The sequence below is a fragment of the Vespa velutina genome, chromosome 9 (genome assembly GCF_912470025.1).
Source record: "Vespa velutina chromosome 9, iVesVel2.1, whole genome shotgun sequence".
NCBI lineage: Eukaryota > Metazoa > Arthropoda > Insecta > Hymenoptera > Vespidae > Vespa > Vespa velutina.
This window is the reverse complement of record NC_062196.1, coordinates 574,548-601,649: the sequence shown is the minus strand read 5'-3', so window position 1 is coordinate 601,649 and position 27,102 is coordinate 574,548. Positions and strand designations below refer to the sequence as shown.

The 27,102-nt window shown below is 32.5% G+C and overlaps 1 protein-coding gene across 3 annotated transcripts in view; it reads left to right on the top strand.

Annotated features, from left to right (window-relative positions):
* The first annotated feature begins 177 nt into the window (after nucleotides 1-177).
* LOC124951562 (lymphocyte antigen 6D) overlaps nucleotides 178-27,102 on the top strand; it is a 68,253-nt gene continuing 41,328 nt past the window's right edge. Inside the window, exons 1-2 of one of the 3 annotated variants that reach the window (XM_047500135.1) lie at nucleotides 178-288; nucleotides 874-1,541. In XM_047500135.1, coding sequence (XP_047356091.1) covers nucleotides 1,481-1,541 — 61 coding nt within the window. In that variant the 5' untranslated portion in view covers nucleotides 178-288; nucleotides 874-1,480. Of the gene's footprint in view, nucleotides 289-583; nucleotides 1,542-27,102 lie in introns of those variants that run through there. The other 2 variants (XM_047500136.1, XM_047500134.1) reach the window with 2 other exon arrangements.

Sequence of the window (27,102 nt, the reverse complement as noted above, 5' to 3'; positions counted from 1 at the left end):
GTTATATTCGATTAAATTAATTAAAAATAAATTAAATTAATCGAAAATGAGAATATGGAAAGAGAAATGGAACGATGTCCAAGCAAGTTGAAAAGGTGACCATTCTATCGTACCGTCGCGCATGTACGGAAGGGAAGAAGGAAGGAAGGATCGCGCGCGCGACGCCGCGGATAGAAGCTGAGAGGAGGAGCGGCGCGTCACGTCGCCACTACCGCAGCAGCATAACGTGCAAAGTCAGTTCGACGGCGGCGCCGCATCGGACGACGTATACGCTCGAGAGGACGCTCAGTGTGCACGGCTTTCTATTTTATATATATATATATATATATATATATATGCATATATAAAATATATAATATACAACATATATAATATATATATATATATATATATATATATATATATATGCATATATATACGCATACATATATATATGTATATTAATATGTATATATATATCTATACATATATATATATTAAAAAAGAGAGCCGACGATAAAAAGAAGAAGGAGAAAGAGGAAAAAAATAATATAAAAAAAGAAGAAAAGAAAAAAGAGAGAGAATCTCTTCCTGATTCGTTTTACTTATTTCTCTCTCTCTCTCTCTCTCTCTCTCTCTCTCTCTCTCTTTGTCTTTTTTTCTCTTTTACACGCTTTATCATTTTCTATCTTTTTCTCTTCTTCTCTTCGTCATTGTTATCATCAATAAGGTGCGCGTTCTTGGAGAGAAACTTCGTGAGGAGAGATTTCGATATAACCGTTTCTTTTCAAATATATTCTCTCTCTCTCTCTCTCTCTCTCTCTCTCTTTCTCCTATCTTTTTCACTTTGTCTACATTTATCTCTTTCTCCCTCGCTCTTTCGTTCTTTTATAGAAGATCTTGATCTCGATCGAAATAGTATAACTTGATAGAGAGACAAAAAAGGACTATCTCAACTGGTACATATTTGGAGAGGAGGAAGAAAGAAGAAAAAAAGGAAGGAAAATAAGAAGAAGAAGAAGAAGAAGAGGAAGAAGTGGAGAAGAAGAAACAAAAGAAAAATAAATAAGAACTGTTCTTCTCTTTGCGATCCTTTACGTTAATTTTTTCGAGAGACGACGATCATATAAATAATCTTAAAAAGGACTATCGGAAGGAGCGCTCAGTATTTATTCTTCGCTGTCGCGTGCGCGATCCAGCAGTGCCTTCCTAGCCTCCCTCTTTTCTCTTTTAAACGCGCGTGCCATCGCGTTTTACGATTAGTGAATTTCATCCTTGCTGGTAGAAATTACCGATAAAGACAATTCTGAGTGGGGCCAAGAACGAAGAAGGAAGGAAGAAAAAGAAAAAGAAGGAGGAAAGAAAGCAAACGTTTACTTCTTTCGTGAAGGAAAAAAAAAGAAAATATTTGCGTGCTCGCAAGGATCTTTTTTTATTGTCTTTATCTCTATCTTTCTTGTCCTGAAATTTGCGTCCACGAAGCTAAATCACAGAAGCAAATATGTCTTCGTCCTCGAGGATCTTCCCGCCGATTCTCGTTGCGGCGCTCATCCTCTGCGTTGGTGAGTAAAATTGATTCCCATTCTCTCTTTCTTTTTTTACGATCGATTTCATTAAAATTATATTTTAATTTTCTCTTTTATATTTTGGTTTGTAAAATAATTATACAAGTTTCATCGGATGATCCCTTCTATCTTTCTCTATTTCTTTTTTTTCTCTCCTCTAGAATTTCCAACGAATGCTTTCAATATAATAATCAATAGACATTTTTAATCCGATAATATTTTTTTTGCTTTTTTTTTTAAGAGAGCCCAATTTTTGATAGGAAAACGATTAGTAAATGTTCAAAATTATTAGCAATATTGGAAGATATGAGAAAAGAGACGAGAAATGAGTTTAAATTATTAATAATGAAGGAGAGAAAGGGAAGAAGAGATCGTCGTCGAGTTGTTAAATAATTTTTAAATTATATTAATAACACGAGTGAAGGCATATTTGTTTCTCGACGAAGATGAATTTTTAATTAGGGAATAGTGAAAAAAAGGCCAAAACATTTTTTAATATAGCCCGACATAAGCATTTTTAATTTCTTTAGAAATAAATTTTTGAACAGCAAATAATTTTGATCATTATTGGATATTTCGGGGTTGTTGACGTGTTCTATACGTTGTGATGTATTTAAAATAAGCAGAAGGGCTTGCGAGGATGGTATAAATTAGGTATAAAGGCTTGAAATTATGTTGAGTTCACGAGCAACGAGCTTTTTCTATGTTGTCGACTAATAACGAGCAAAGGTTCGGCGCGAGCGTGTAAACATTAGGGAGTCCTCTAATTAAGTTTCCCTTGACATCCAATTAACGCGAAACCAACGTGATACCTTCGATATGAGACCGTTCTCTCGATCTTTATCGATGGTCCTTTTATTTTTGTGGAAACCTCGGACTTTCGACCCAGTCGTTCGTTCTTTATCAAATTTACAAGCTGAAACATCCATTCCTTTGTTTCACTGGCTTCCTCATCAATGCGAAAATTAAATTCTGTGATGGATGGATATGGGTGAAAACGTTGGAATTACATGAGAAAGAAATTGAAAAGGTAAATCTTCATATGGAACGTTTGTGTCCTATTTTTCCCTTTGCTTTTTCTTATTTTTTTTTTATTTTTTTTTTATTTTTACTTGTTTTTATTATTAGAAGTGAAATCGATAAAGCGTGAAATTTTTATGAAAAAGAAAGAAGAAAAAAGCGAACTAGTCCGAATATGTAAATTTGGTAGCGTCGCAACGTGCATGTGTATGTATATGTGCATGTGTGTGCGTGTACGTACGTGTTTTTTTTTTCATATACAGAAAGGAATTGCATAATAAAATTAAAGCGTTATAGAAAAATGCGCGAGTATCCCTATCGTACGTAATGGAATCTGTTTTTATTTAGCGAATAGATATCTACGTATTTGTGTGGAAGATTATATGAGGAGATGAAAAAAAGAAGAAAATATTGTGATAGACGAGAGAAAGTTAAAGAAAGAAGAAATAAAAATAGCCTAGTAAGGATTATCGTTAGAACGTGAAAACTTTCCGTAAGAATAGCGTTGAAGAGTAGATATCGGTTATAAAAGAAGAAAGGATGAAGAAAAAAAAGAGAGAGAGAAAGACATAGAGAGAGAGAGAGAGAGAGAGAGAGAGAGAGAGAGAAGGAGAAAGGGAATTTGTAACAAAAAACGAATGCTCAAAATGCGACGAGCACAGTGGAAAGTTTCATAAAAATTTGCTATCGTAATGCTATTTTTCTTACTACCACGAAACTTTGCTTGTCTAATTCCTCTCTCTCTCTCTCTCTCTCTCTCTCTCTCTCTTTCTCCCTCCTTCTCTCTCTTTCATTTTAAAGTATGAAACGTCATTTTCCAAATAAAACGAAAACTTCGGAATAATAAAAAAGATCTGCCCAAACAGGAATATAATTAAATGCTTGGTGCGTTTCACGAGACGAGAAAATATTCGTAGCTATTTTAAGAATTAACGAAAAGACGTTTATACGATAAGAATAAGTATGTACTTATTTATTTTTAAAACAAAACCTACGAAGGAGTTTCCGTTATCATGAAATAGAGTACAGCATCGACATCTCGTTCTTTATTTAACGATTCTCTCTCTCCATCCTTTTTTTCTCTATCGCATATAATGCGACCTAATTTACTACTTTTATGAACAACGATTATCGTAAGTAATCTCTTTGATCGTATTCCATGATAAATCATTTTTCTTTCCCCCAATTCTTTTTTATTCGAAATATAAAGAGAATACGAGAGGGTGGCCGCGATGTTTATTTTCTTTTTCTCTTCCTTCTTTTTTCTCTTTTTTATTCTTTTTTATTAAAATAGAATGCTTATGAAATTATAAAACTCGTTTACCATTATATCGAACATCCATATAGCCGGTTCGTTCTCTTTAACGGAGTTAATGGCTTTTACGCGCTATAATCGATTCCAACAACCTATCTTTTTCTCTCTTTTTTCTTTTCTCTTTATTCTCTTTCTCTTTCTCTCACTCTATCTTATCTTATCTTTCTTTTTCTCACTCTATTTCATATTATCGATCTCAAGCGTTTTTATATATCGGTATATTATACTCTTACGGCGCCCTTATTGTCCTATCATAAAAAGAGTGAGGTGTCAAAGCATGGCGCTAAGGAGAATGCCTCCAACGATTTATCCTTTTCTTCTTTCTTAAACGTCCATTTTATCGTGGTTCACAACAATGGACAATACGAATTCGAAACCTTTTGCGTATTGACTTTACAGGTAATGAAGCTCTTTGTTCGGAGTCCATGTGATTCATTGAAAAATCATATGTAAAAGTGATTCACCCTCGATGCACTCTTTCCGAATCTCCCGTATGTTCATGTACAATGTGCCTGTTTTATTGCTAATATTTTTCTTCTCATGAAGGCAATCAGGTAATGGAAGTTTGTAAAAGGATGCCACGTTTCTGCCTTTCCCACACTTGCTTCGTCTGTCCACACTTTTCTCATTCCTAGGTCACTCTTTTTCCCTTCCTCTTTATGACACGATGAATATGAAGCTAGAGCTATCATGATTTGCTCTCTTCCTTTCTCTTTCTCTCTCTCTCTCCCTCCCTTCTCTCTCTTTCTCTTTCTCTCTCTCTCTTTCTTCCCTTCTCTCTCTTTCTTTCTCTCTATCTCTCTCTCTTTCTTTCCCTATCTCTCTGTATCTTTCTCTCTCGATCTTTCTCTCTTTCTTTTCTTGTTCTCTTCTTTGAAGATTCTAATCCTGATATAGTGTCACTTCTCGCACTGAAATTATTCATTCATAAAAGCAATGAGGTAGTTGCGTCATGTAAATACATAACTTCTTTTTTTAAATATTTTCATATAAAGTTTCATTAGAATATTATTTTACTTTTTGCGCTAAAAATGAATTGGTAGAAACCCGTGACTAACTCGTTTTAAGCAACTTGAAGCGAGCTTTTATTTGAATCGTTTCTATTAGTTTTAAACAAATCGTATAAAAAATGGATATTTTTACATTATTTGGATAAATGTAGATAAGATTAACGATGTATTAAAGTCATTTATTAATAATTTTCTATATTGTGATAAATTTCAAAACAATATGAAATGTGTAACGAGACGTTTCTTATATTTTCAAGTAGTTATACTGCGTTAGTTGTGTTTCGCACATATCGTGTACCTCCGTTAGGGCTTTTATTTACCTTTTGTAGATGGAATATTTCTACGAAAATATCTTCGCTTACATCGGCCGTTTTCTTTTCTTTTTTTTTTTTTAAAGTTGACGTATAGAGTACTACCTTTACTGTCGCTTTTAATTTTAAAATATGAATAAAAATAATACTTAGTAAAAATTAATAAGTTTATTTTACTATTTTACTTTATTGTATAATACTCCATAAAATTAATAAAATTTTGTAATAAATGCAGTTCTCTGCATATAACGTGGTTGATTGCACAACATGTTCATTTTAAACAATAAATACTACATGCATAGTACGTCATTTCCATTTTAAAAGCAGATAACACTTTAAAACAGATTTCAGCGCAAGAGATTAATGAAATTATTGAAAGCATTTAGGAAGATCCTTATGATCGACGCAGTAGACGCAATACTTTTTAATTCGTAACAAATTCCTGAAAAGATTCAATGGTCGGGTATCATACTTGGAAGATATGGAAATATAAATAATTCCGACATCTCATTATTATATCTATGTATGTGTGTAATATATATATATATATATATATATATATATATATGTTACACACGGAAATGAACATTATATGTATTGCGTTGAATTGTAATTACCTCCATTTGCATTAATATTCTAACGGAAAATGTGAAACATTCAAATTATTAATCTAGCACAATTTTATTAAATCTTTCGATAATTGTTGGTCTATGCGAAGGAAAAAATAGAAAGATAAGAAGGAAGGAAGGAAGGGAGGAACAAAAATGAAAATAAAAGTTTTTCGTTTTTCATAATGGCTTGTTAGAAAATCTGGGTAACATTTTTAAATGGCGATATTTCAAATTTGATATTAAATATTCTCCAATTAGATTTTTACGATTTTTGCATATTCGAAAAGCAAAAGAGATTTTACAATTAGATGGAAAATAATCGAGTATCGTTGATAAGATTGATTCGGAGTTTGACGAAATGGTCGGACGAAAATTAGGATATTATAATTTATGACTGTTTGTGTTCGTATATATCAGCAATGATATATCACTCGAATCTGGACGACATGGATAAGCAGCTGCGTAATCCAACTTGGCGCACGTGGATATCGTTGCTCGTATCCGCGAACTCGCATATTCTCGAGTGATATACAATATACATATCTATATACATATATATGTATATATATTATATATATGTGTGTGTATATATATATTTATACACATGCACATACAGTATGTATATATAAATACGTTCTGTTGTTAAGTACGTATGCATGTACATGCATAAGTATATGTCGATAGAATAGATGATACACATGCATATGTACATGATGTATGGTCGATTTATACATATAGTACATACATGTATAGAGACTGTGCTTATTTCACATGTTTCATCGTTTCCCGTAGATCGCAGCTTCTATTGGCATTGTCAAGTCAAACTAGATGTAATGGTTCCTATTTGAAACCTATCATCGATTTGGTTTCATTATGACATGATAAACATGGTACACGGTGGATATTATTATCACTTTCTCACGCGAACACGATGACAATTCATAATGAAGTGAAATTTGATCGTTACGTAATGAAATATCTTTATGAATCTTCGAGAAAATTTTTAGAAAAACGTTTTTACTATTTTCTTTTCAATTTTTTTCTTTTTTTCTATGTATTAAAATTGATGGAATTAGAGAAAAAGGATCATGAAAAGGAACATGAAGTTTTAATTATTCATATTTCATTAGACTTCGTCCTTTTTTTTTATAATTGTCTTAAAATCGAAGGAAAGGGAGAAAAAGAAAGATGAGAATTTCCATGTAAGTTCTTCAATGAAAAAGGATTGGCAATTCTTCAAACAGAGGTAGACATAGATAGATAAAATCGTTCTTCGTGTTTGTCTTTCAAAGACAAAGATTTGAGATCATTTTTCATATTTCAAGAAGCTCTTCCAATGAATCAAAATATCGCAATGAAATAAATAGAAAGGAATGGTCAGAACCAGTTTGGTTACATCATATGATAAAGTTTCATCTTATTTATTCGATGTAAAAAGTTAACTCGCTATATCAGCGTGATGTCAAAACTTATTAAAATAAATGATAGCGGTATCAGGATTTGTCTTCGGGAAATATATAAATATGACCGGTATAAAAATTTCTTAAGATATGAATTTATGTATACACATACGTATGTTATATATACATGGGGACATTAGTATACAACAAAGTGCTCGATTTTGGTCGTGGATTGCATGTAAAAGTAATAAGAAAATATGAAACTATAGATAAGAATTTTTCTCAATTTTTTTCTCCAGAGAAAATCCTCTCTTTTGTTCTATCCCGAAGAATGCCCTATAAACGTTTTTACTACCAATGTTTATATCGTTAGATACTTTAATCGGTGACAAAGTGAATGCAATTCTTTTCCGCTTTTTTTTTTTATACGCGTAACGGTGCTATAGTAAAGAGAGCCATTCCACTTTGCTCTTAATATCGTTTCAAAGAATTTGGAGCAACGGGCCTCTTTTTGCGGAAGCTCTCATTGAAGGACACATAAAGAGAAAGAAAGAAAAAAAAGAAAGAAAGAAAGAAAGAAAGAAAGAAAGAAAGAAAGAAAGAAAGAAAAAAAGAAAGGAAAAAAGAAAGAAAAAAAGAAAGAAAGAAAGAAAGAAAGAAAGAAAGAGAGAGAGAGAGAGAGAGAGAGAGAGAGAGAGAGATTTGCACAAACTCAAGCAATTATGAGTCTTCTCTGTTCCTAGATGTATAATAGATCAATATTCTTTATAAGAACTTTTTTTTATGTAATCAAAATATGATATTATTGAAAGTCATGAACGTTTGAAAAAAAATTATAGAAAAAGAAGGCGAAAATATAAGCGAATTTACGCTGTTGCATTGATTCTTTTTCTTAACATAAGTTTTTTATTCAACATATCGATGACGTTTCTAAAATAGTTTAAATAATCTCAATTTCGTAAAAAACCTTTGAGAAGTTTGATCACAATGTAGAAACAAGCATGTGACCCATTTGAAGAAATGATAAGATCGAATGGGAACCTGCATAATATCTATCTAATATCTTCGGAAATTTTTGTGCTGACTGAAAATGTTACTTTCTACTTTTCTATTTCTTTTTTCTTTCTTTATAGCGCGATGACGAATTTTGATCAGTTTCTAACTTCGTCAGAGACAAGCTCTTTGAAATTTGTTCGTTTTCTCTCTCTCTCTCTCTTTCTCTCTTCTTTTCTCTCTCTCTCTCTCTTTCTTTCTCTCTCTCTCTCTCTCCCTCTCTCTCTCTCTCTCTCTCTCTCTCGTTCTATCTAGGCTCTGACATATCTCTCATTCGAAGTAACAAATTTTCGTTGGTTCGAGAGGAGTCTGGGGAGGATATGGACTCGTCGAAAATCGATCTCATGCGCTCTCTGTATTTTACGTCACGAGACGCCTTCGATGCTGACCTATTAGCTTAAAGTAATTTCCGTTCGATTTTACAGTTTACGAAAGTGCAGTTATCAGTGTATATCTATACCAGGTTTTAAACCTTCCATAAATCTGTCATATATATTTTTATTTTTACCGAGCATATTTCATTCAACTGAGATCATTCAACAACGTCTCGTAAAAGAAGAAGGAAAGATCTTTGAAAAACGTCAAAATTATTTCATCCTCCTCGGAGAAAGAACAAAAGCCCTTTTCTTTCTATTCCTCTGGAGGTCCTGGGCACGCGTCGGAGATAAAAACTCTCCTTAAGCTTCGATAAAAGTTTTCCCTCGGTGGACGACAATAATTGATCGTCGTTGAGAGCACGAAGCACGTAATGAAGATAGTAGACGTTAAAAAACGACTCCTTGAAGAGGAGCGGAATGAGGAGAAAGAGATGGGGGAGAGGCTAACGGAAAGGTCCATTTCGACCATCTTCGACTTGCTTTTCTACTATCGTCGTCATTTTCGTCGTTTTCATATCTCTCTCACTCTCTCTCTCTCTCTCTCTCTCTTTCTCTCTTTCTGTTTCTTTTCTTCTTTTTCTTTTTTTACGTTCTTTGCCGTCAGGGATTTCACCTCGATCTCTCATGCCGGAAACTTGATAAAACTTCCGCCAAGATTTTCTACATAGTTTCTGTCGTCGTACCAGAACTTTCTGTTGCAATATAATCTTTTCTTTGTCAAATTTCTTTCCTTTAATCTTCGACATGATGCACGGTACTTTAGGAATCACAGGAAAAAATTGACTTCTTCGAAGTTTTATATCTTTAGATATTTTTCGATGTTTAAGCTCGAATATCCATTTATATGGGTATTAGCTTTCATCGGTATTATTTTCAATATTAATTTTTTCCATTAGTCTTTTTTTATTTTTTTTTGTCTTTTTTCCTTTTTTTTTTAATTTACAAAGCAATAAATTTCATAAATTGCTGGATGTTAAATTCAATTCTCCATCTAACCTTGTTTTCATCTCTACAGATAAAAAATGTAAAACAATTACATTCAAAGTATCGTTATAATAAATTTCATTCGTTTCCGTTACAAAAACAAAATTACAATTTTTTATTCCTTTAAAAATTAATATAATCGATTAAATATAACAGTTTTCTGAAAAGGAATATCTTAACTTAATCACATGAAAGAGAAACACATATTCACATTCTATAATTTTCACTTGTCAATGCTTTGAAAGTGATCCTTTTGTTCAAATATGGCAATTTACATTCTGTACCAGATCATATGAAATTAGGTGAGCCTTCCCTTATTTGATCATTACGGATTCCCAATCTCTTATAATGTATTAGTTGATTATATCGTCATGAATATACCATCATGCAGATAATGTCTACTTTCATACTTCGTAATTTTCATGCAATGCCATCCACTCATTTTCATATATATATTTAAAATATATAAATTTATCAGTAATTGTACCATTTCGAAGCTCTTACCTTTTTTTTTATATTCATAATTCGTTATATGCTACAATAAATGATAGATTCGAGGGAAGTATCGTTGCCCATGTTTTACGAACGTAGCACATCGTTTTATTTTCGTTTATTTGAATTAACATCATGTACTCGATTTCCGTTAAATATTTCATTTGAAGGCCGTGCTAAAGTTATAAGTCATATCGATCTACGTGTTCCGTAACTTTGAGTAAATTAGGCCAATTTAGTGTTTCTCTATCATCTTTCTTTTCTTTGTCTCTCTCTGTCTATCTGTCTGTCTCTCTCTCTCTCTCTCTCTCTCTCTCTCTCTCTCTCATTACTTTATTCTTTTCCTTCAGCACTTCGTGATTCATGTGAATCGATCCGCAAGAATATTTCTCGTGAGTTTTCTCTTTCGTGAGCGTCAAGTCGATTGTAAGTACTGCGTAGAGATTGAAATATATTCCGTTTTAGACGAATTATTACCTATAATACCTATCTCTTATTATAATACCTATTTCTTTATATATATACATAGAATGTTCGCGTTATTACTAGCCAAAATTTATTTTCTAAATGGTAAGAATTAGAAAGTTTTTTTTGTTTTCTATGGGCTATGTATGTAATGGTGTATAAAAAATTTTTATATTTGTAACATTTTTCGATAAAAGTGATGCTTCAATGTTTTAAATAGGATGTTGCATATGTTTTTATATTGTATGAAACCGTATGTTAAGATGAATTCGTTCATGTGCTTAATCATGATCTTTGATATAATATAAAAACATATATAGCATTTCATTTAAAAAACTAAAGGTCACATACATTTCTCGAAAAATATTGGAGATATAAAAAATTAATATACATCATTATATAGCTCATAGAAAATAGAAAACATTTTTTTTCTAACATTTTTTTCTAATATTTACTACTTATAAGAGAAACATTGATTAGTAATAGCGTGAACACCCTACATAGTACACGCGATATTGTGTATAGGTATGTACTTACAAGTTCTTTTATTAATGAACCCATGAGCTTGAAAAACATGTTTTGTTAATTAAAAGGAACAAAAGATAGTTCGAGATATGCTTCCTTTATATTTTATAAAGTCTCATAATGTTTTCTGTTACGAGAAGATCATTAAATATATTAAAATATTTCAATAAACAATCTTCGTTTTCACATGAAAAAATTTTATATCATTTGTTTGAACGTTTAAAAAATTCTAAATAAGATTCTAAGTATATTTAACTGAGAAATAAAGTGTATGATCTATATATATATATATATATATATATATATATATATATATATATATATATATATATTTGTATAATATTTTAATAATTAACCGAACAAATTTCCAAAGTTAAATATTTTATTAATGGAACAGTTTGTATAATATAAATAGGTATACATTATAATAATAGGTATATATTATATCATGACCTTATGACGTAAAATTTTCGGTTAATAAAACGTTCTCAAGTGTCACCACGATAGCCAAGGAACGTTATCCACATTTTTTTTCTCTTCGTTTACTTTATCGTGAAGGGAAGCATGATTTATATGTACAATGAAAGCGGCTTAGTTAAAATTAGTATCACCATACATATACCAGCACGATTTTCTGTGCGCAATATGTTTTTATTATGTCAATAAATACCGATAATCTCATAAAACACAAAGTCTTATGAAATGATTCGATCAAGTATTTTATTCTCATTCATAAATACTCATAACTTTCTTATATATACTTGAATTAAGAATTTTATAAATATTTTCCAAGCAATTTTATCGATATAATTATCGTCCGTTCGCTCACCCGAGCCTCTTATAAGAGCCTCTTTTCGTTCAGAATTCAACGTCCACGTCATTTAATTATTCTCGTTCAGTGAATATGAGACCGAACGTAATATAGGATTTTTAGTCAAAATAATAAGGTCCTCGAAAAGGGTCCCACATTTTAGCGTGACGTTTCTCTCATTTCTCGTTCCTTCCGAAAAGAGTGAAGAAGAGGGAGAGAAAGATAAATAGATAGATAGATAGATAGATAGATAGAGAGAGAGAGAGAGAGAGAGAGAGAGAGAGAGAGAGAGAAATAGAAAAATGGAGATACTTGGTCATCGACACTAAACGCTTTAGGATGTATCCTCATATACAGAGGTTGAAGGTAGAGTGCGAAGGCTAATTTCCGGTTGAGCTCCCTGACCGAGCACGTAGCTTGATATTAATAACGTCTTTGTACCGAGGTGCGAGCAGTTTCTTTCAACACCTATATATTTCACCTTCGGTATGTATATATATATATATATATATATATATATATATATATATATATATATATACGTCTTGGTGCCTTTTTTGTTAATTCTTACGCATGAAAGGGCCACCTTGGTCATGTTATATATGTATTCGTGTGTTACTTTAATACATCGACACGTTCACGTAGAACCTTGACATCTTTGTGTCCTCTGCTTCAAGATTTCGGTTTTTATTAACTTTTTTTCTGACGTTCTACGTGTTTTTATTTCCTTTTCGATTATTTCCCTTTCAATCTTATCTCACATTATATAGTTTGGTATTATTTTGAAACATATTTAGAAGATATATATTTTTTGATAACGCGTTGTGTTGTACTTTTCTCTTTCTTAACTTCTTTTCAACAGAAGTCCTCGTTTCGTATAGTCTTGCAATGGTCGCGTCTGTTCGGACGTTAGCAGTCGTGTTGTGGTCTTCTACCCGGCGAAAAGCGGCTTTCAACGACAGCTCTCGAGTGTTCTCGACGTAACTAGCGAGACTCTAAGATAGAACGTGCATCCTCGTGGAAATAATTTACATATGCACGTGATGTACCACCAGTATTTCCTACTTCTACCCTACGTTCCTCTGTAATTTCTCTTTCCTTCTCCCTTCCCCTTCCTTCCTCCCTCTCCCTTTCTCTCTCTCTCTCTCTCTCTCTCTCTCCCTCTCTCTTTCTCTCGCTTTTACACTATATTCCTGTTTCACTATAAACGGCCGACCTTTCGGAAATTTATGAATATCTTTTGAATTATCTAAAAGATAAACTCAAATTCGTGGACGTGAGAAGTTCGTTTCTCTAGAAAGGTAAATGAAGCTCAATTGCCCCCGCATAAAGTATCTTTCTCAGCAAAATGCTAATGCGACGGTAAGCCGTGTATAATTTCTGTTTAAACGTTTGAGAGAGAAAGAGAGAAAGAGAGAAAGAGAGAGAAAGATTAGGTATATAGATATAAATTTAGACCAATTTAAAGTGGTGGTGACTACCTTTAACTCGGATCAATGAAGGTTATCGTTAATTCGATCAACGATGAGAGTCTGACGATTCGAATTAAGCTTCTCTTCCTTTTCGCGAAAATTCGCGACTTCTCGAAGCGGATAACCTTTATAGAAATTTGCAATTCAACGACCGTCGGACTTTCGTTATATATACGCTAACACGAAATCGAGGCTTCATTAACGATTCCATGGACTTCTCTGTTTGTTGTTTTGTAGGAGAAAAAAGAGAAAGGGAGAGAGAGAGAGAGAGAGAGAGAGAGAGAGAGAGAGAGACAAAGAGAGAGAGAAAGAGAGAGAGAGAGAGAGAAAGAGAGAGAGAGAAAATTAAACACCGGATTTGGCCTTTAATCCTTCGACAATTTCACTTTTTTTCGATATCACTACTACGACGATGAAACTCTGCTATGAATCGAATTCAACTTATCCTCTTTCTCCTTCTTCTTATTCGTCTTCTTCTTCATCTTCTTTTTCTTCTTTTAACAATGAAACTTTACCTTTCTATGAGAGGAAATAATCATTGTGGCTCGCGAATTTTCTCTCGTTTAATCTTTCCCTTCTTCGTGCAATCTTCTCATAAATGTAAAATCAATATTTTTATCGAGCATTCATAATGATCCTTTGATGATGATGAACTTATTAATGATTTAGTTGTTACCTGAATTTTTGCAAAGAAAAGAGGAAAGATAACGAAGGGACGTCGCAAATGAAATTTGATTGTGTATTTCCATTAAATAAGATTTTATAATGAAGTATTATACATATATAGTTAGCTCGAAATGACAAAATAGAAAGAAATTTGATCGACTAATTAAGACAAATTTGTCATGATTGATAATTTATTTATTCTCGAAGCAGATGAGGAGACAAAGACATAGAGATAGTTAATAGCTATATATATATATATATATATATATATATATATATCTATATATATATATATCTATCTATATATATATATATCTATATATATATAGATATATATATAGATAGATAGATAGATAGATAGAGAGAGAGAGAGAGAAAAGATTAACACTGCAATATTTTCTGAGCTAGTCGGGTGCATTCGAAGTTGATAATTAATGGACCAAGTTGAACAAGGCATTTACGTGTTATGAATGATCGTGTTATATTTTTTCAACGAAAAAACAAATTGATGGAAAAAAAGAAAAAATAGAGAGAGAGAGAGAGAGAGAGAGAGAGAGAGAGAGAGGTGAGAAAGGAAAAATAATAAATAAAACAAAACAAAATTGGTCAAATGAAAAGGAAAAAACAAGGAAAACTCATCGAACACATTGGTATTCCGAATTAAGAAATGTCACAGAGTTTGCATTTCCACTTTGTTTTACGAGGCACAATGGTGCTGCGAAGACAGCGTTTTCGTGTTTACAAGCTTCTCGTAAAACTGAATACTTAAGCTTACGTTCGCAACATTCAGAGCTGGGATTCTGGGACAATCGTAAATCTTTCGCGTTGTTCCGAAGGAATCGTCGTAGGTATATGCGTATATGTATATGTATGTAATATAGAGTAGCTGAAATTATATTTGCACTGACTATCGTTGATGATTTTGAAAAAACTATTATAGAGACGTAATGATGGTACTTCATCTTTTCGACTTTATTATTAATTCGATATATATATATATATATATATATATATATATATATACATATATTATAGTGACACAATTTTAGTTTTCATTTAATTATTAATTAAATTATGATAATAGTTTTCAATAAACACGTAATAAAGACAATTGAAAAAATCAAACATTTTTATCATAAAAAAAGAAACGATGATCACATTATTTAGTACGTGAATTATATATGTAAAATCATTAGTACGTAGACATAAGTTCGTATTTTGAAAGTTACTTGAAAAGGGTTAGCTATCACATATTCTATTTCTTAGAACGTGACAGCATCTAAAATGCCTCGAGCACGTCTCTTTCCATTCTTTTTCTCTTTTTTTCTCTTTCTCTTCTTTATTTCACTTTTGCCACTCCGTTTTTCTTTTCTCCCCCCATTCCCATCGCTTTTTTTCATTTCAATGGACTCCTTTGGCCAGGCCTAAAACTTGCGAAAGGTCTACTTTCGCTTTGTCGTTTTTTCCTCGCAAACGACGACGCTGAGAAGAACTACAAAAACCCGGTTTCGCGTTAATTAAGCCAACCTTCCAACGAGTTGGTATTGTTGCCGTGCACGAACGACCATTTGCATCTTTATGCCTGTCACCGTGCCACCTTTTTTCGCGACGTTGTGGAATATTTGACTGTCTCTTTTGCGAATTTAAGAAAGCTTACTCTGACATGAGTGAGTCGACGTTACTTAGTCGATGGTATAAAACATACAAAAGGTAAAACGGATTCGTTTTATCGGGGACAAATATCGAATTAACAGCGACGCCGGGTATATATTTACCTTATTATTTATTTAGCGAGCTGCTTATTGATGCTCTTGCTCCGTTTTCCTCTACCGTGTATTATATATATATAGGTATCTGATATGTATATAGATTATAACATGGATATATATTATGGACTTAGTTGGATAAAGTGACGAAGAGATTCGTTAATTTGTATATCTTATTTGATTACGTTTATGTTTAAAGTTTGACAATAAATAATCTTCTAATTATAGTAATAATCTGAAATTTTTTGTTTACCTATATATTATATATAATATATATATATATGAATATACAATATATACCTATATATAATATATAAATATATATAAAAATATATATATATATATATATATGTATATAAATATACAATATACGAAAGTGGTCCGAAAAGTTTCCGACCTCAACATGAAGAAGGCAGCACTCGTCAACAAAAGCTAGGGAATGTGTTTGCGCATCTTTTGGAAGGTACTCACCAAAATTTCAGCCATTTTGAACGCACAGTTGTTGTTTAACAATCGTTTGAGTGAATCAATGTGAGTGTTTTTGTAAAAATAGAAAGAATTGAGTATCGAACTGGCATTAAATATTTGTTTTTAAAAGGCAATACACCTACGCGAATCAAAGACTAGTTGAACGCTGTGTACGGGGACTTTGCACCATCATTTATCACCGTGAAATTTTGGGTAACTGAATTTAAACGTGGCCTTACCAGCTTAGAAGAAGATGAATGTTCAAGACGTTCAAAAACTCCAACTACTGGAGAACTGGAACATCGTTCAAGTTCACCAAATGGTGCTAAACAACCGTCGAATTAAAATGACCTATATATAATAATAAATATAAATATATATACATGATCTGAAAAGTTTCTAACAAAGATACAAGACGCTTTTTCTTCAAATTTATTTTTATTTTTCTACTACTTACCCTCCTTGTAAGTCTACACATTTTTTCCAGCGATGATCCCATCTCTTTAACTCGTTCAAATAGTACTCAGCGTCTTTCTCTGCAAAATAATTGTTTACCTGGTGATAGCCTTCTCATTTAACGAAAATCTTTGTCTTCCAAGCGCAACTTTTAGCTTAGGGAATAAAAAAGTTACTAGGTGCTAGATCTAGTGAATAGGAGAGGGGTCAAGCGGTTCAAACCATAATTCATGGATTTTCGCCATGGCAAACGTTGAAGTGTGAGACAGCGCATTGTCTTGGTAAAACAAAATTTTTTTTTTGCAAATGTGGCCATTTTTCCACAATTTATGCCTTATTAAGTAATGATGCATAGTATGCTCCTGTAATGGTTTTACTTTTTTGAAGATAATTGATTAAGATAAGTCCATGATTATCCTAAAAACAGTCGCCATCACTTTCTCAGCCAAAAGAAGTTTTTACCTTTTTTGGAGCCAATTCTTCCTTCGCAGTCCACTGTTTTGACTATATTTTTGTTTCTGAGGTATAATAGTGTATCCAAGTTTTATCTACAGTAATTAATCAGCGCCAAAACTCTGATTTATTGCGCCTAAACTGCGCAACAAAGCGTTGAAAATATTCATTCGAACACGTTTTTGGTTTAACGTAAGCAACCGCGGCACTCAACGCGCGGACAACTTTCTCATGCCTAAATCTTGATTCAATATGTGACAAACACGTTCTTTAGACATATTCATAGTCTCTGTTATCTCTCTCATTTTAATTCAACGGTTGTCTAGCAACATTTGCTGAACTTGAGCGATGTTATCGTCAGTGGCTGCAGTTTTTGGATGTCCTGAACGTTTATTGTTTCCCAAACTGGTATGGCCACGTTTAAATTCAGCTGTCAAAAATTTTACGATGGTAAATGATGGTGCAGAGTCCGCGTATACAGCGTCTAACTCATCTTTGATTTGCGTAGGCGTAGTGTCTTTCAAAAACAAACATTTTATGACAGCTCGATACTCGATTTTTTCCATTTTCACAAAAACACTCACATTGGCTCACTCAAACGATTGTCAAACAACTGTGCGTCCAAAATGGCTGAAATTTTGGTGAGTACCTTTCAAAAGATGCACAAACACATTCCCCAGCTTTTGTTGACGAATGTTGCCTTTCTCATGTTGTGGTTGGAAACTTTTCAGACCACCTTCGTAAATTATATATATATACGTTCAGTTTAAAGTTCCGCATACAATTATTTACCAAAATATAATTCGTTTCAAAAAATGTTTTAGATAAATTTTGCGATAGACATTTTTATAGAAATCACAAATCTTCTCTAGTCAATGTTTTTCTAGTGAATTTCTGAGATTTCAAAATGATCTTTGTTCTTTTTTTATGTGGAACTGTATATTTTTATTTAGAATTCCATTCCGAGACGAATTAATTGACCATAACACTTTGGTCTTTCAAAATAGTCAAGGTCATTTGGTGCCTTTCAAAATATATCTTCATTCTATACTCGCAAATAGTTTCTTGCCATAGTTACTTGTCGATTCAATTAAACATGATGCAAATTAACAATACTTAATTTCTTATCTTTACAAACAAAAAATTTTTTGTTAGCGTATTATCAATATCATTGTGATTATGTTGATTCTTGATTTCGATGGAGATTAAATTTATGATGGTTCATTATACGTCTAATGAAATTTTCAATATGATTCTGTTTTTTGAGAGTATCGCCATAATGATAGAAAAGATACATAATAGTATCGCAATTAGGAATGTCTGCCTACAAGTTACATATATTAGGGCAACTCAAGAACATGGAACTTTCATTTAAGGCCAGAATAAATCATTGCATTGATATCGGAGATCGTTTTTTCGAATACAAGAGATAAGAAACAATTTCTGAACGAAAATAAATTTTGAACGGTACTAAATGACCTTTAACTATTTTGGAAGACCAAAGTATTATAGTCAATGAATTCATCTCGAAATAAGCTACACGTCTACTTAAATAAAAATATACAATTCCTTATAAAAATAAAAGATTCTTCTCCTTTTTCCCATCATAAAACAAGGTAATATCTGAAACATTTTTTGAAATGTTTTATAGTCTTGGAAATAATTATACATACATATTTTTATCTTAAACGAATATTAAAATAGCTCTTCCACATGAGTATTTTAACTGATTTCTCGAATAAGTAATAATATTTAAATAGAAGGAGTAAGACATTAATGCTAGAATTTTCAAATTTTTATGGAGGAAGAAAAGTCCTTGTTATTTATTATTATGTAAAACAAATCACGTATTTACGAATATTTCGACACTTTTTGAAATTGTTAGACACAATTGTTAGGCTTTTTTTTTTATAAGGGCTAGCTTGATAAAATATCGTAAAAAGATTTATTTTGTTTTTCTTATCAGTTCCAAAGAAAAAAAAACATTTTTAAAGAAATCATTCTCGAAACAATTATTCAACTTCAAAAGTTGTTCTAATAGCTACTTCTATGACTCACTGTACACAAAAATGGATATTATTGAATCGGATTGAACCGATTTCCTTCAGAAAATCAAATCGAAGTCGAAGATCGAAGATCGAAGTTTCAATATCGTTTATCATTGATAACGTATATATCCAAGCTTCGATAATATTTCACAGTTATTACTTGTAAGAAGATAAAAAGAGCACAAAAAGAAAAGAAATTGAGAAGGAATCGGAAAGGAAAGACATAGTAGGTACATACATACGAGTAGATCAATTTCGGGAGAGAACACTTGGCCGAGTCCCGATAAAGATGGATCGTTTTCGATTCTCGTGTGGTAACACTCTTTACTCTCCTCTTCTTCTTTTTCTTCGTATTCTTCTTCAGGCGTTACGGTAGGTCGACGATGAAATGATGGAAAAAGATTTTTCGAGATGTTTTTTTTTTTGTAAAAGTTGCGAAAGGTTAGACGTGAAAGGAAAAGAAATAAAGATAGAAGAAAGAGAAAGAGAGGGTTGCATTGTTAAGCAAACTACCGGTACTCGAGTTCCTTGTATTACGTGCTGGAATGCTCGAGAAAAAACTGTGCAAACCTTTTCGGAAAAATAGAACAGCATCAGTAGAAATGAAGGGAACAGAAGAGAGAGTAGTTGCTGAGGAGACTCACCGAGAATTGCCTCGGGGTGCTAAAATCCATGAAAACCACGCTCTTTTCGCTTGTATATCGTCCTCTGTGAGTATACGAGAGAGAGAGAGAGAGAGAGGGGGGGGGGGGGAAAGAGAGATAATGTACCTCCACACTACTTAACCTTTCGCATAACGTTGGCCCGTACTGATGCTGATGGTGAGAAGGGTTTAAAGTTTTGTTTCGAGAGGGTGTCATTTCGCGGATGAAGCTTTCTCCTTCTTATTCTGATGTTTCTCGTTCCTTCGATCCAGTTCGACACGTTCGTGAAATACAACATTAATTGTTACTTGTTGTAAAAATATATGTGAGATTCTCCTAATTGATATTAATAATAAACATAAGATTTATAAAAGATATAAAAATGTAGGACTAGAAATATATATTCGATATTCAATTAAACATCTCCTAATTTTGTAATCTTTTTTTTCTCCTTGATAATTACCCCATGAATTTTTTTTCGGAAGAAGAAATGACTCCTATGTTAAAATTAAGAAGAGAAGAAGAATAAAGAAAATAGTAAAATCTCGTATATGCAACGAAAGGGTTTTCATTGTTTCCTTCTTCTATCCCCACTACTCTTTGTATTTTAGTCGTCAGAGCAAAGCAATGTATAGTGAGGATGAAATAACAAACAAAGAGAGAAAGTGGAAGAGAGAAAGAAAAAGAGAGAGAGAGAGAGAGAGAGAGAGAGAGAAAGAGAGAGAGAGAAAGAGAGAGAGAGAGAGAGGGAATGACACGAGCGTTTTTCAAAGATAGAAGAGAGAAACCAACGGATTAGTCTGCCGCAGAGGAAAAGGACGTAGAAGCAGCAAACGCCCTCAGAGAATGAAGCTTTTCGAAGGCTTTTCTTCCAGTTCGTTTTCTCCTCTACTTCCTTTTCCTCCTCTTCCTCCTCTTCCTCCTCCTTCTCCTCCACCTACTACTCCTACTACTATTACTACTACTACTACTACTACCATTACTACTACTACCACTACTACTACTACTACTACTACTACTACTACTTATTCGTTGACACTTTCTGAAATATTAAAATACATAGTGTATGTCCAATGCAGATATTAGTTATATATGAAACTTACGGACCTATCATATATTTCCATGTCTCTCACGAATTTTAGGCACCGTTGTCCTTTCGAGAAAAGCGGAAAACGGAAAGCGCTCTCTTGTATAGCAGGTACGAGCAGCTACGAATGAAATATTTTCCTCGACTCGTTCCATCCTGTTCTGAGGATTCTACGAAAGCGTTTTGTCCGATTATTCGCACGCGTCTTTCATCGTTTTCTCTTTTGCCCTTTTGTTTATTTACTTGTTGTAGAATTTCTCGAACCATTAGCGAATTCTCTTGAAATTTATTTTGATATCATAATAACGATAAGTTATCCTATTGTATAGGATCACTCGAAGGTTCCCTAAGTATTTTAAAAATCAATTATTTTTTTTATTTTGTTGAAACTTGTAGTTTTATTATTTAAAACTTGTAGTTTATTTGAAAATAAGAGAATTAATATAAAAAAATCTTGAAAGAGAGTAATTAATTTTTCAAATTATTTAAGAACTTTTGGCCCACCTTATATTTTGTAATATTTTCTTTTTATATTGTATTGTATTATATATATAACGAAAAATTCTATAATCTTATTTATATTTATTATCGAGCTTTAAAGTGACTTTTCATTTACATATCTCGTATTAAACTTTCCTACATTTTGTACATTCATTCTCTCTAGTTTATGAGGATATCTATCCATATTCATAATACGTATAAAAGAAATAGTTTTTATATAGTTTCAATCGTATGCTAACGCGCATTCGTTAATGTTACATACGACAAAGCTTTTTTGCATGTAAAACGTTCGAGATTTATTCGAGCTTTGAAGTCCACAGGTTCGGAGAACGAGTCCTCGAGCTAGAAATGTAGATTTTCCAAAGATCACACCTTTTCTACGTAGTGATTCGACCTTTGAATCGCCGATTTGTCGTTTCTAACAAAAGATTTACCTTTTTTAAAAGCGGTGAATCAAAAGTGTTAGACGGAAAATCATTTTATTTTTTTTTTTAAAGTGCATATAGTCAAGATTAAAAAAAACCACATGACTCAACGAGAGAATACAATTTAGATATTTGAACAAATAATTTCGAATGAATTATGTAGAAAAATTTTTGATTATTTTCTTCTTCTTTTATCTCACAGAAAGTCATGAAAAATGCAGTTTCATTTCGATGAATATATCGACAGTTTTAGATGTCTAATATATTGTTTATTAGCTATTCGAGAATATTTTGGTTAGTTCAATAAAAGAGGTTAGACAAGGTAGTCGTTTTACGATGCGTGGCACTTCTTGATTAATGGAGTTTAGACCATCGTTGACTAATTGTAGTAGTACGTTCCTGGCAACAGAGATTTCGGATGATCGAGGTGTAACAAAGTATGCGACTTCCACGTATTTTCCAAGCCGATCTATCAGCGGTTTCTGGCAGCGTATTCCTTCTTCTAGAGACGTGACTCGAGTTTTGAAAAGCGTTCTCCGATCTTCAACGTAACTGGTATTATTCGTGAAACGATCGCTAACTTGAAAAATGATCATATGGGGCAACATTTCTACGCCATCCCTTTCTAATTCCTCAATTCGAATGAGAAATTACTGAAATCGTTTGAAGAATAAGAGGATTTTCTATGAAAAAAAAGAGAGAAAAATAACATCTGTTTCATTTGTAGATATAACACTCGATTCGAAAGATATATATTTTCTCTAGGAAAATTCAAATCTCGTTCGTTCATTCGTATCGAAGTAAAAGCACTATTCGTTGCACTGATCGTTTACCATGGCTCAACGTCCTTTTTAGGAGGCTAAGAGATCGATATACAACGGAGTAGACGATCCTTCGAAATAGTTGGATGTGGCTGAAGGACGCTGCCGAACTTTCGAGCAGAGTTTTGCGTGTTGCCGGGGAAAGCTGGAAAAGGGTTAGCGAATAGATAGAGAGAGAGAGAGAGAGAGAGAGAGAGAGAGAGAGAGAGAGACAATGAGAGAAAGAAAGAGAGAGAAAAAAGAAATAGGAGGAGAGAAAGAAAGAGAGAAGAGGTAGCAGCTTGAAATAGTGGAAGAAGAGAGGAGTGGGTGGGGCCGTGAGAAAGAGTAAAAGAGAGAGAGAGAGAGAGAGAGAGAGAGAGAGAGAAAAAGAGAGAAAGAGAGAGAGAAAGAGAGAGAGAGAGAGAGAGAGAGAGAGAGAGAGAGAAACTTGGGAAGGGCTAGGAAGGCGGATGGAGCATGAGCGAGAGTTTTGGCGGGGCGGAGGGTAGTTTTGAGAGGCCTGCGGCGAGCAGAGATTAAATCGTACTATGGTAAAGAGCTAATCCATCCGTCTCTGTCTCTCTCGTAAAGCGAACTCGTTTTCTCTTTTTCTCTTACCCGCTTGCTTTCACCTCCACCCAACCACCCCTTTTTCCGGCAAGAGTGAAAATGGAAATGGCGATGCTGTCGGTGGTACACTCGCTGCTTTCTCTATGTATATGAGTCGTACGTACGTACACAGAGAGTATTACATATACGTAAATACATATATAAATATATATCTACCTGTATATATACCTGTATGTATATACGTACTTGGAATTTTTCTACTTGATATCGTTGGAAGTACATATCTTGAAAGTTAGAAACTTAGACATTTTTTCTTATTGTTCTTTCGAGTTGTTGCGGTAATACTTGTTGGCTTATACATAAAATTCATAAGATTATTAATAACATTTTATAATATATATATTAATAATAACTTTTAATAAATTTATAATATATATTAATAATAACTTTTGCAAATTAATCATAAATTCTTTTGTTAAATCGGAAAAATCTAAGAATGAATTGATCATAAATACGAACTGAATTCAAGAGAAAGAAATCTCTCGACGGTGTCGTAAAAAATTTATAACAGAAATATAAACGATGATTTATAAAAAATCAGATGACGAAAATTCCCGACCCGTTATGAGTTACTCGTTTTTTTTATTTGCTTTTCATAACGTTATTTATTCTTTTCTTCTTTTTTTTTCATTGATGACAATCATAAAATCGTCCTCGTTCGCGTTTTTACTGTCGGTCGTTTTACAGTAAAATCGTGCATGCAAAATATGGGATAAATATGCTATGACAGAGAATTTCTCGTTGAAGCTTTTCTCACGATAAATAACTTAACTGTACTTGATGCTTTCGCTACGCTTTGAAAGTATTATGAAATATTATAAGAGAACTAATCTTTTTCCAGCACTGCAGAGCTTTCTTACTTTCTCAATCTACACTCTATCTTCCTTTCTCGATCTTTCATCTTGCCAACTTTCTTTTTAAATTCATAAGACTTTTCTCGACGTTTCATTCATGGAAAAACAAAGACGGTTGAATATCGTATCGACCTTAAGGATTTCGAGGGAAGAAAAAGTAATAGAGATAATCATAAGCAATTCGAGTGGTTTGCCCTGTCAGATCGAGTTGCAAATAAATTGCTTAGAAAATAATTAATTAAAAAGAGTTCCGTGTACTTTCGGACTTTTGGATTTTGCATATTGAGAACGTTCTGAACTCTGGAGAGCCGTAAATAAACTTCGTTAATGTTTGAGTAAGTAAAAAGTCGATAATTAGATAATTAATCAAATGATTGATTTCCATGATGTATACGAAGTAAATACTTATATGGAAAAAAATTGTAGAATTTATGGATAAATCCATATAAATCCGTAAAAAATGATTCGACGTTGCTCACATAACATTTGAATTTGTTAGATACAGACTAGTATGAACGTGTTCTCTTACGTGTTACTTTCTAGTACTTCGAAGGATTTATTCTGGCAAAGAAGGCTATGTAAGGCAGTTCTACAAGATTTGATTGTAGGTACTAACCTTCGAATTTCGATTCACGTTCTCTTCAGACTTCTCGATTCCAACTGGCTCGTGAATGTCTCCGGTGCATCCTGAAATCGGAGATCAAACGGATCTCTCCCAGCGGCCTTGGCTATGTATCATCTATCGTGGAATCCTCTTCCAACTTTGAGCGATCTAACTCTCTTTCACGTTTTTCCTATTTTTCCTTTTTCTCTTTTTCTTTTTCTTTTCTTCCATTTCCTCTTTTTTTCTTTTTTCATTCTTTCGACTATATATTTATATACAACGTGGGAAAAGATTTTTCAAATACATATGCGTAACATGTGCTCGTACTTTTTTATGAACTAAAGAAATTTTCTTATGGATAAAGTAATCCAAATCATTTTCATGATTTAATCTTTCGATTACGATTACGACTTTCTGACTACAGATTTCTCAAATTCTCTCGATCTACGTAAAAGGGACAACAAAAAAATTTTACGAATACACTTTTAATTTATCTTCGAAAAGTAAATATGTTTAATCTTCATAGAAAAAGAAAAGATATTTATTATTATAAAAATTTATTATATAATACGATCGAGAATAGTTTTATTAATGCTCTGGTTTAATTGATTTTTCGAAAAGTATATATCTCTAGTTTTCTTGAAACCAAAAAGATATATTAATTTCGACATTAATAAAGTACGATCATAAATAAAATTTTATTATTATCTGAAAAATTTAATGATTAATTTATCGTCGGACGATCTTTTTCTCTGCATAGAAATAAGATAAAAGAATTAGGAGAAGATGACTATATGAAAAATGTGGCTTTTCAAATTTCCCAGCTTATTTAATTTGCTTGTCGAATATTCAATTTTCTTTTTAAATACATATCAGAGTCGGTTAAGTGTAAGTTGAAAAAGAGAGAAGAAGAGAGAGAAAGAGAGAGAGCGAGAGAGAGAGAGAGAGAGAGAGAGAGAAAAAGAGAGACAGAGAGAAAAAGAAAGAGAGACAGAAGAAGAAAGATAGAAAAAGAGAGATAAAAAACTACGCGTGATATATTATATGCTGCTTAGACACGTCCGAAATGATTTATTCATTCTCTGTACCCGCGAAAAAACTTATACATAGAAACAAGTACTCAATGTGATTTCTTCATAAATGTAGACTTTAATTACATTCGTCGTTATATAAAAATCATTAAAATTCACCTACAGGTTTCCGTTTTTCTGACTTATAAACGATCTGTGAAATTATAAATTTTACTATAAATGTCAGCGAGTCGAAAAATGATAAGAAGAAATTACACAAACGAGACTGCCTTTATAATTTTCTTTTTGAAATGTAATTTAGCAATAAATCATTAAGAAGTCTCCGATTTTTCAATACAAATCTAAAAACAGTACTTCTACGTTAACGATTATTAATTTGACGGTTATAAATTCAACCGCGAATTTCTTGACCATTATACTCACAGATCAAATCCTTTTACGATTTCTTTGCAAATTCATGAAACGGCACGATCTCCGAATTCCTTTATTGACTGTAGTCACTTTATTATCGAGAAAAATTATTATAATTTTTTCGTTAATCCCAATTTAATTCGATTATTATAATTTATTTTTAAATGAAACAATAATGTTTGTATCTTAGATTTAAAGTTTTTATAGAATTCTTTCCTTTTTCTACTTTTCGTATTTTATACATCTTTTTCATATATCTTTTTCTTTATTATATTTTTCTTTATTTCATATATCTTTTTCTTTATTACCTCTTTCGTAAAACCATCATTATAAATCTAACCAATAAAAGTTTTAGTTCTTCGTTATATTCGAGATTAACGACAGAAATGGACGATTTTCGAATTCCTTTCTTGACGTCATTTTACCATCGAGAAAAATTATTATATTATATTTCTTTCTTAATTCCATGGAATTCGATTATTACAATTTATTTTTAAATGAAATAAAAATATTTCGATCTTAAATTTAATGTTCTGAAAGAATTCTTTTTTTCTTTTCGCATTTAATATTCTTTTCGTTCATTTCTGAAAACTATAATTATAAATCTAACCAGTAAGAGTTTTAGTTCTCTGTTATATCCGAAATTAACGGTAAAATAAATGTATCTAGTGAATTCTTCCTCTTTTTCTCTTCTGTATGGACTAGAAGGCTTGCTATCAGGGAAAAGCCCTAGTCCAAAAGCCGCACATTGTCGTTCGTCAGTGGAAGAGCAAATGAGATGACTGGACGTGGGGTTTTGTGCGGACAAATTCAAGCCGTAGTCTAGAACCGACCATAGTGAGCGCAGAGTGCATTCACTATTCAC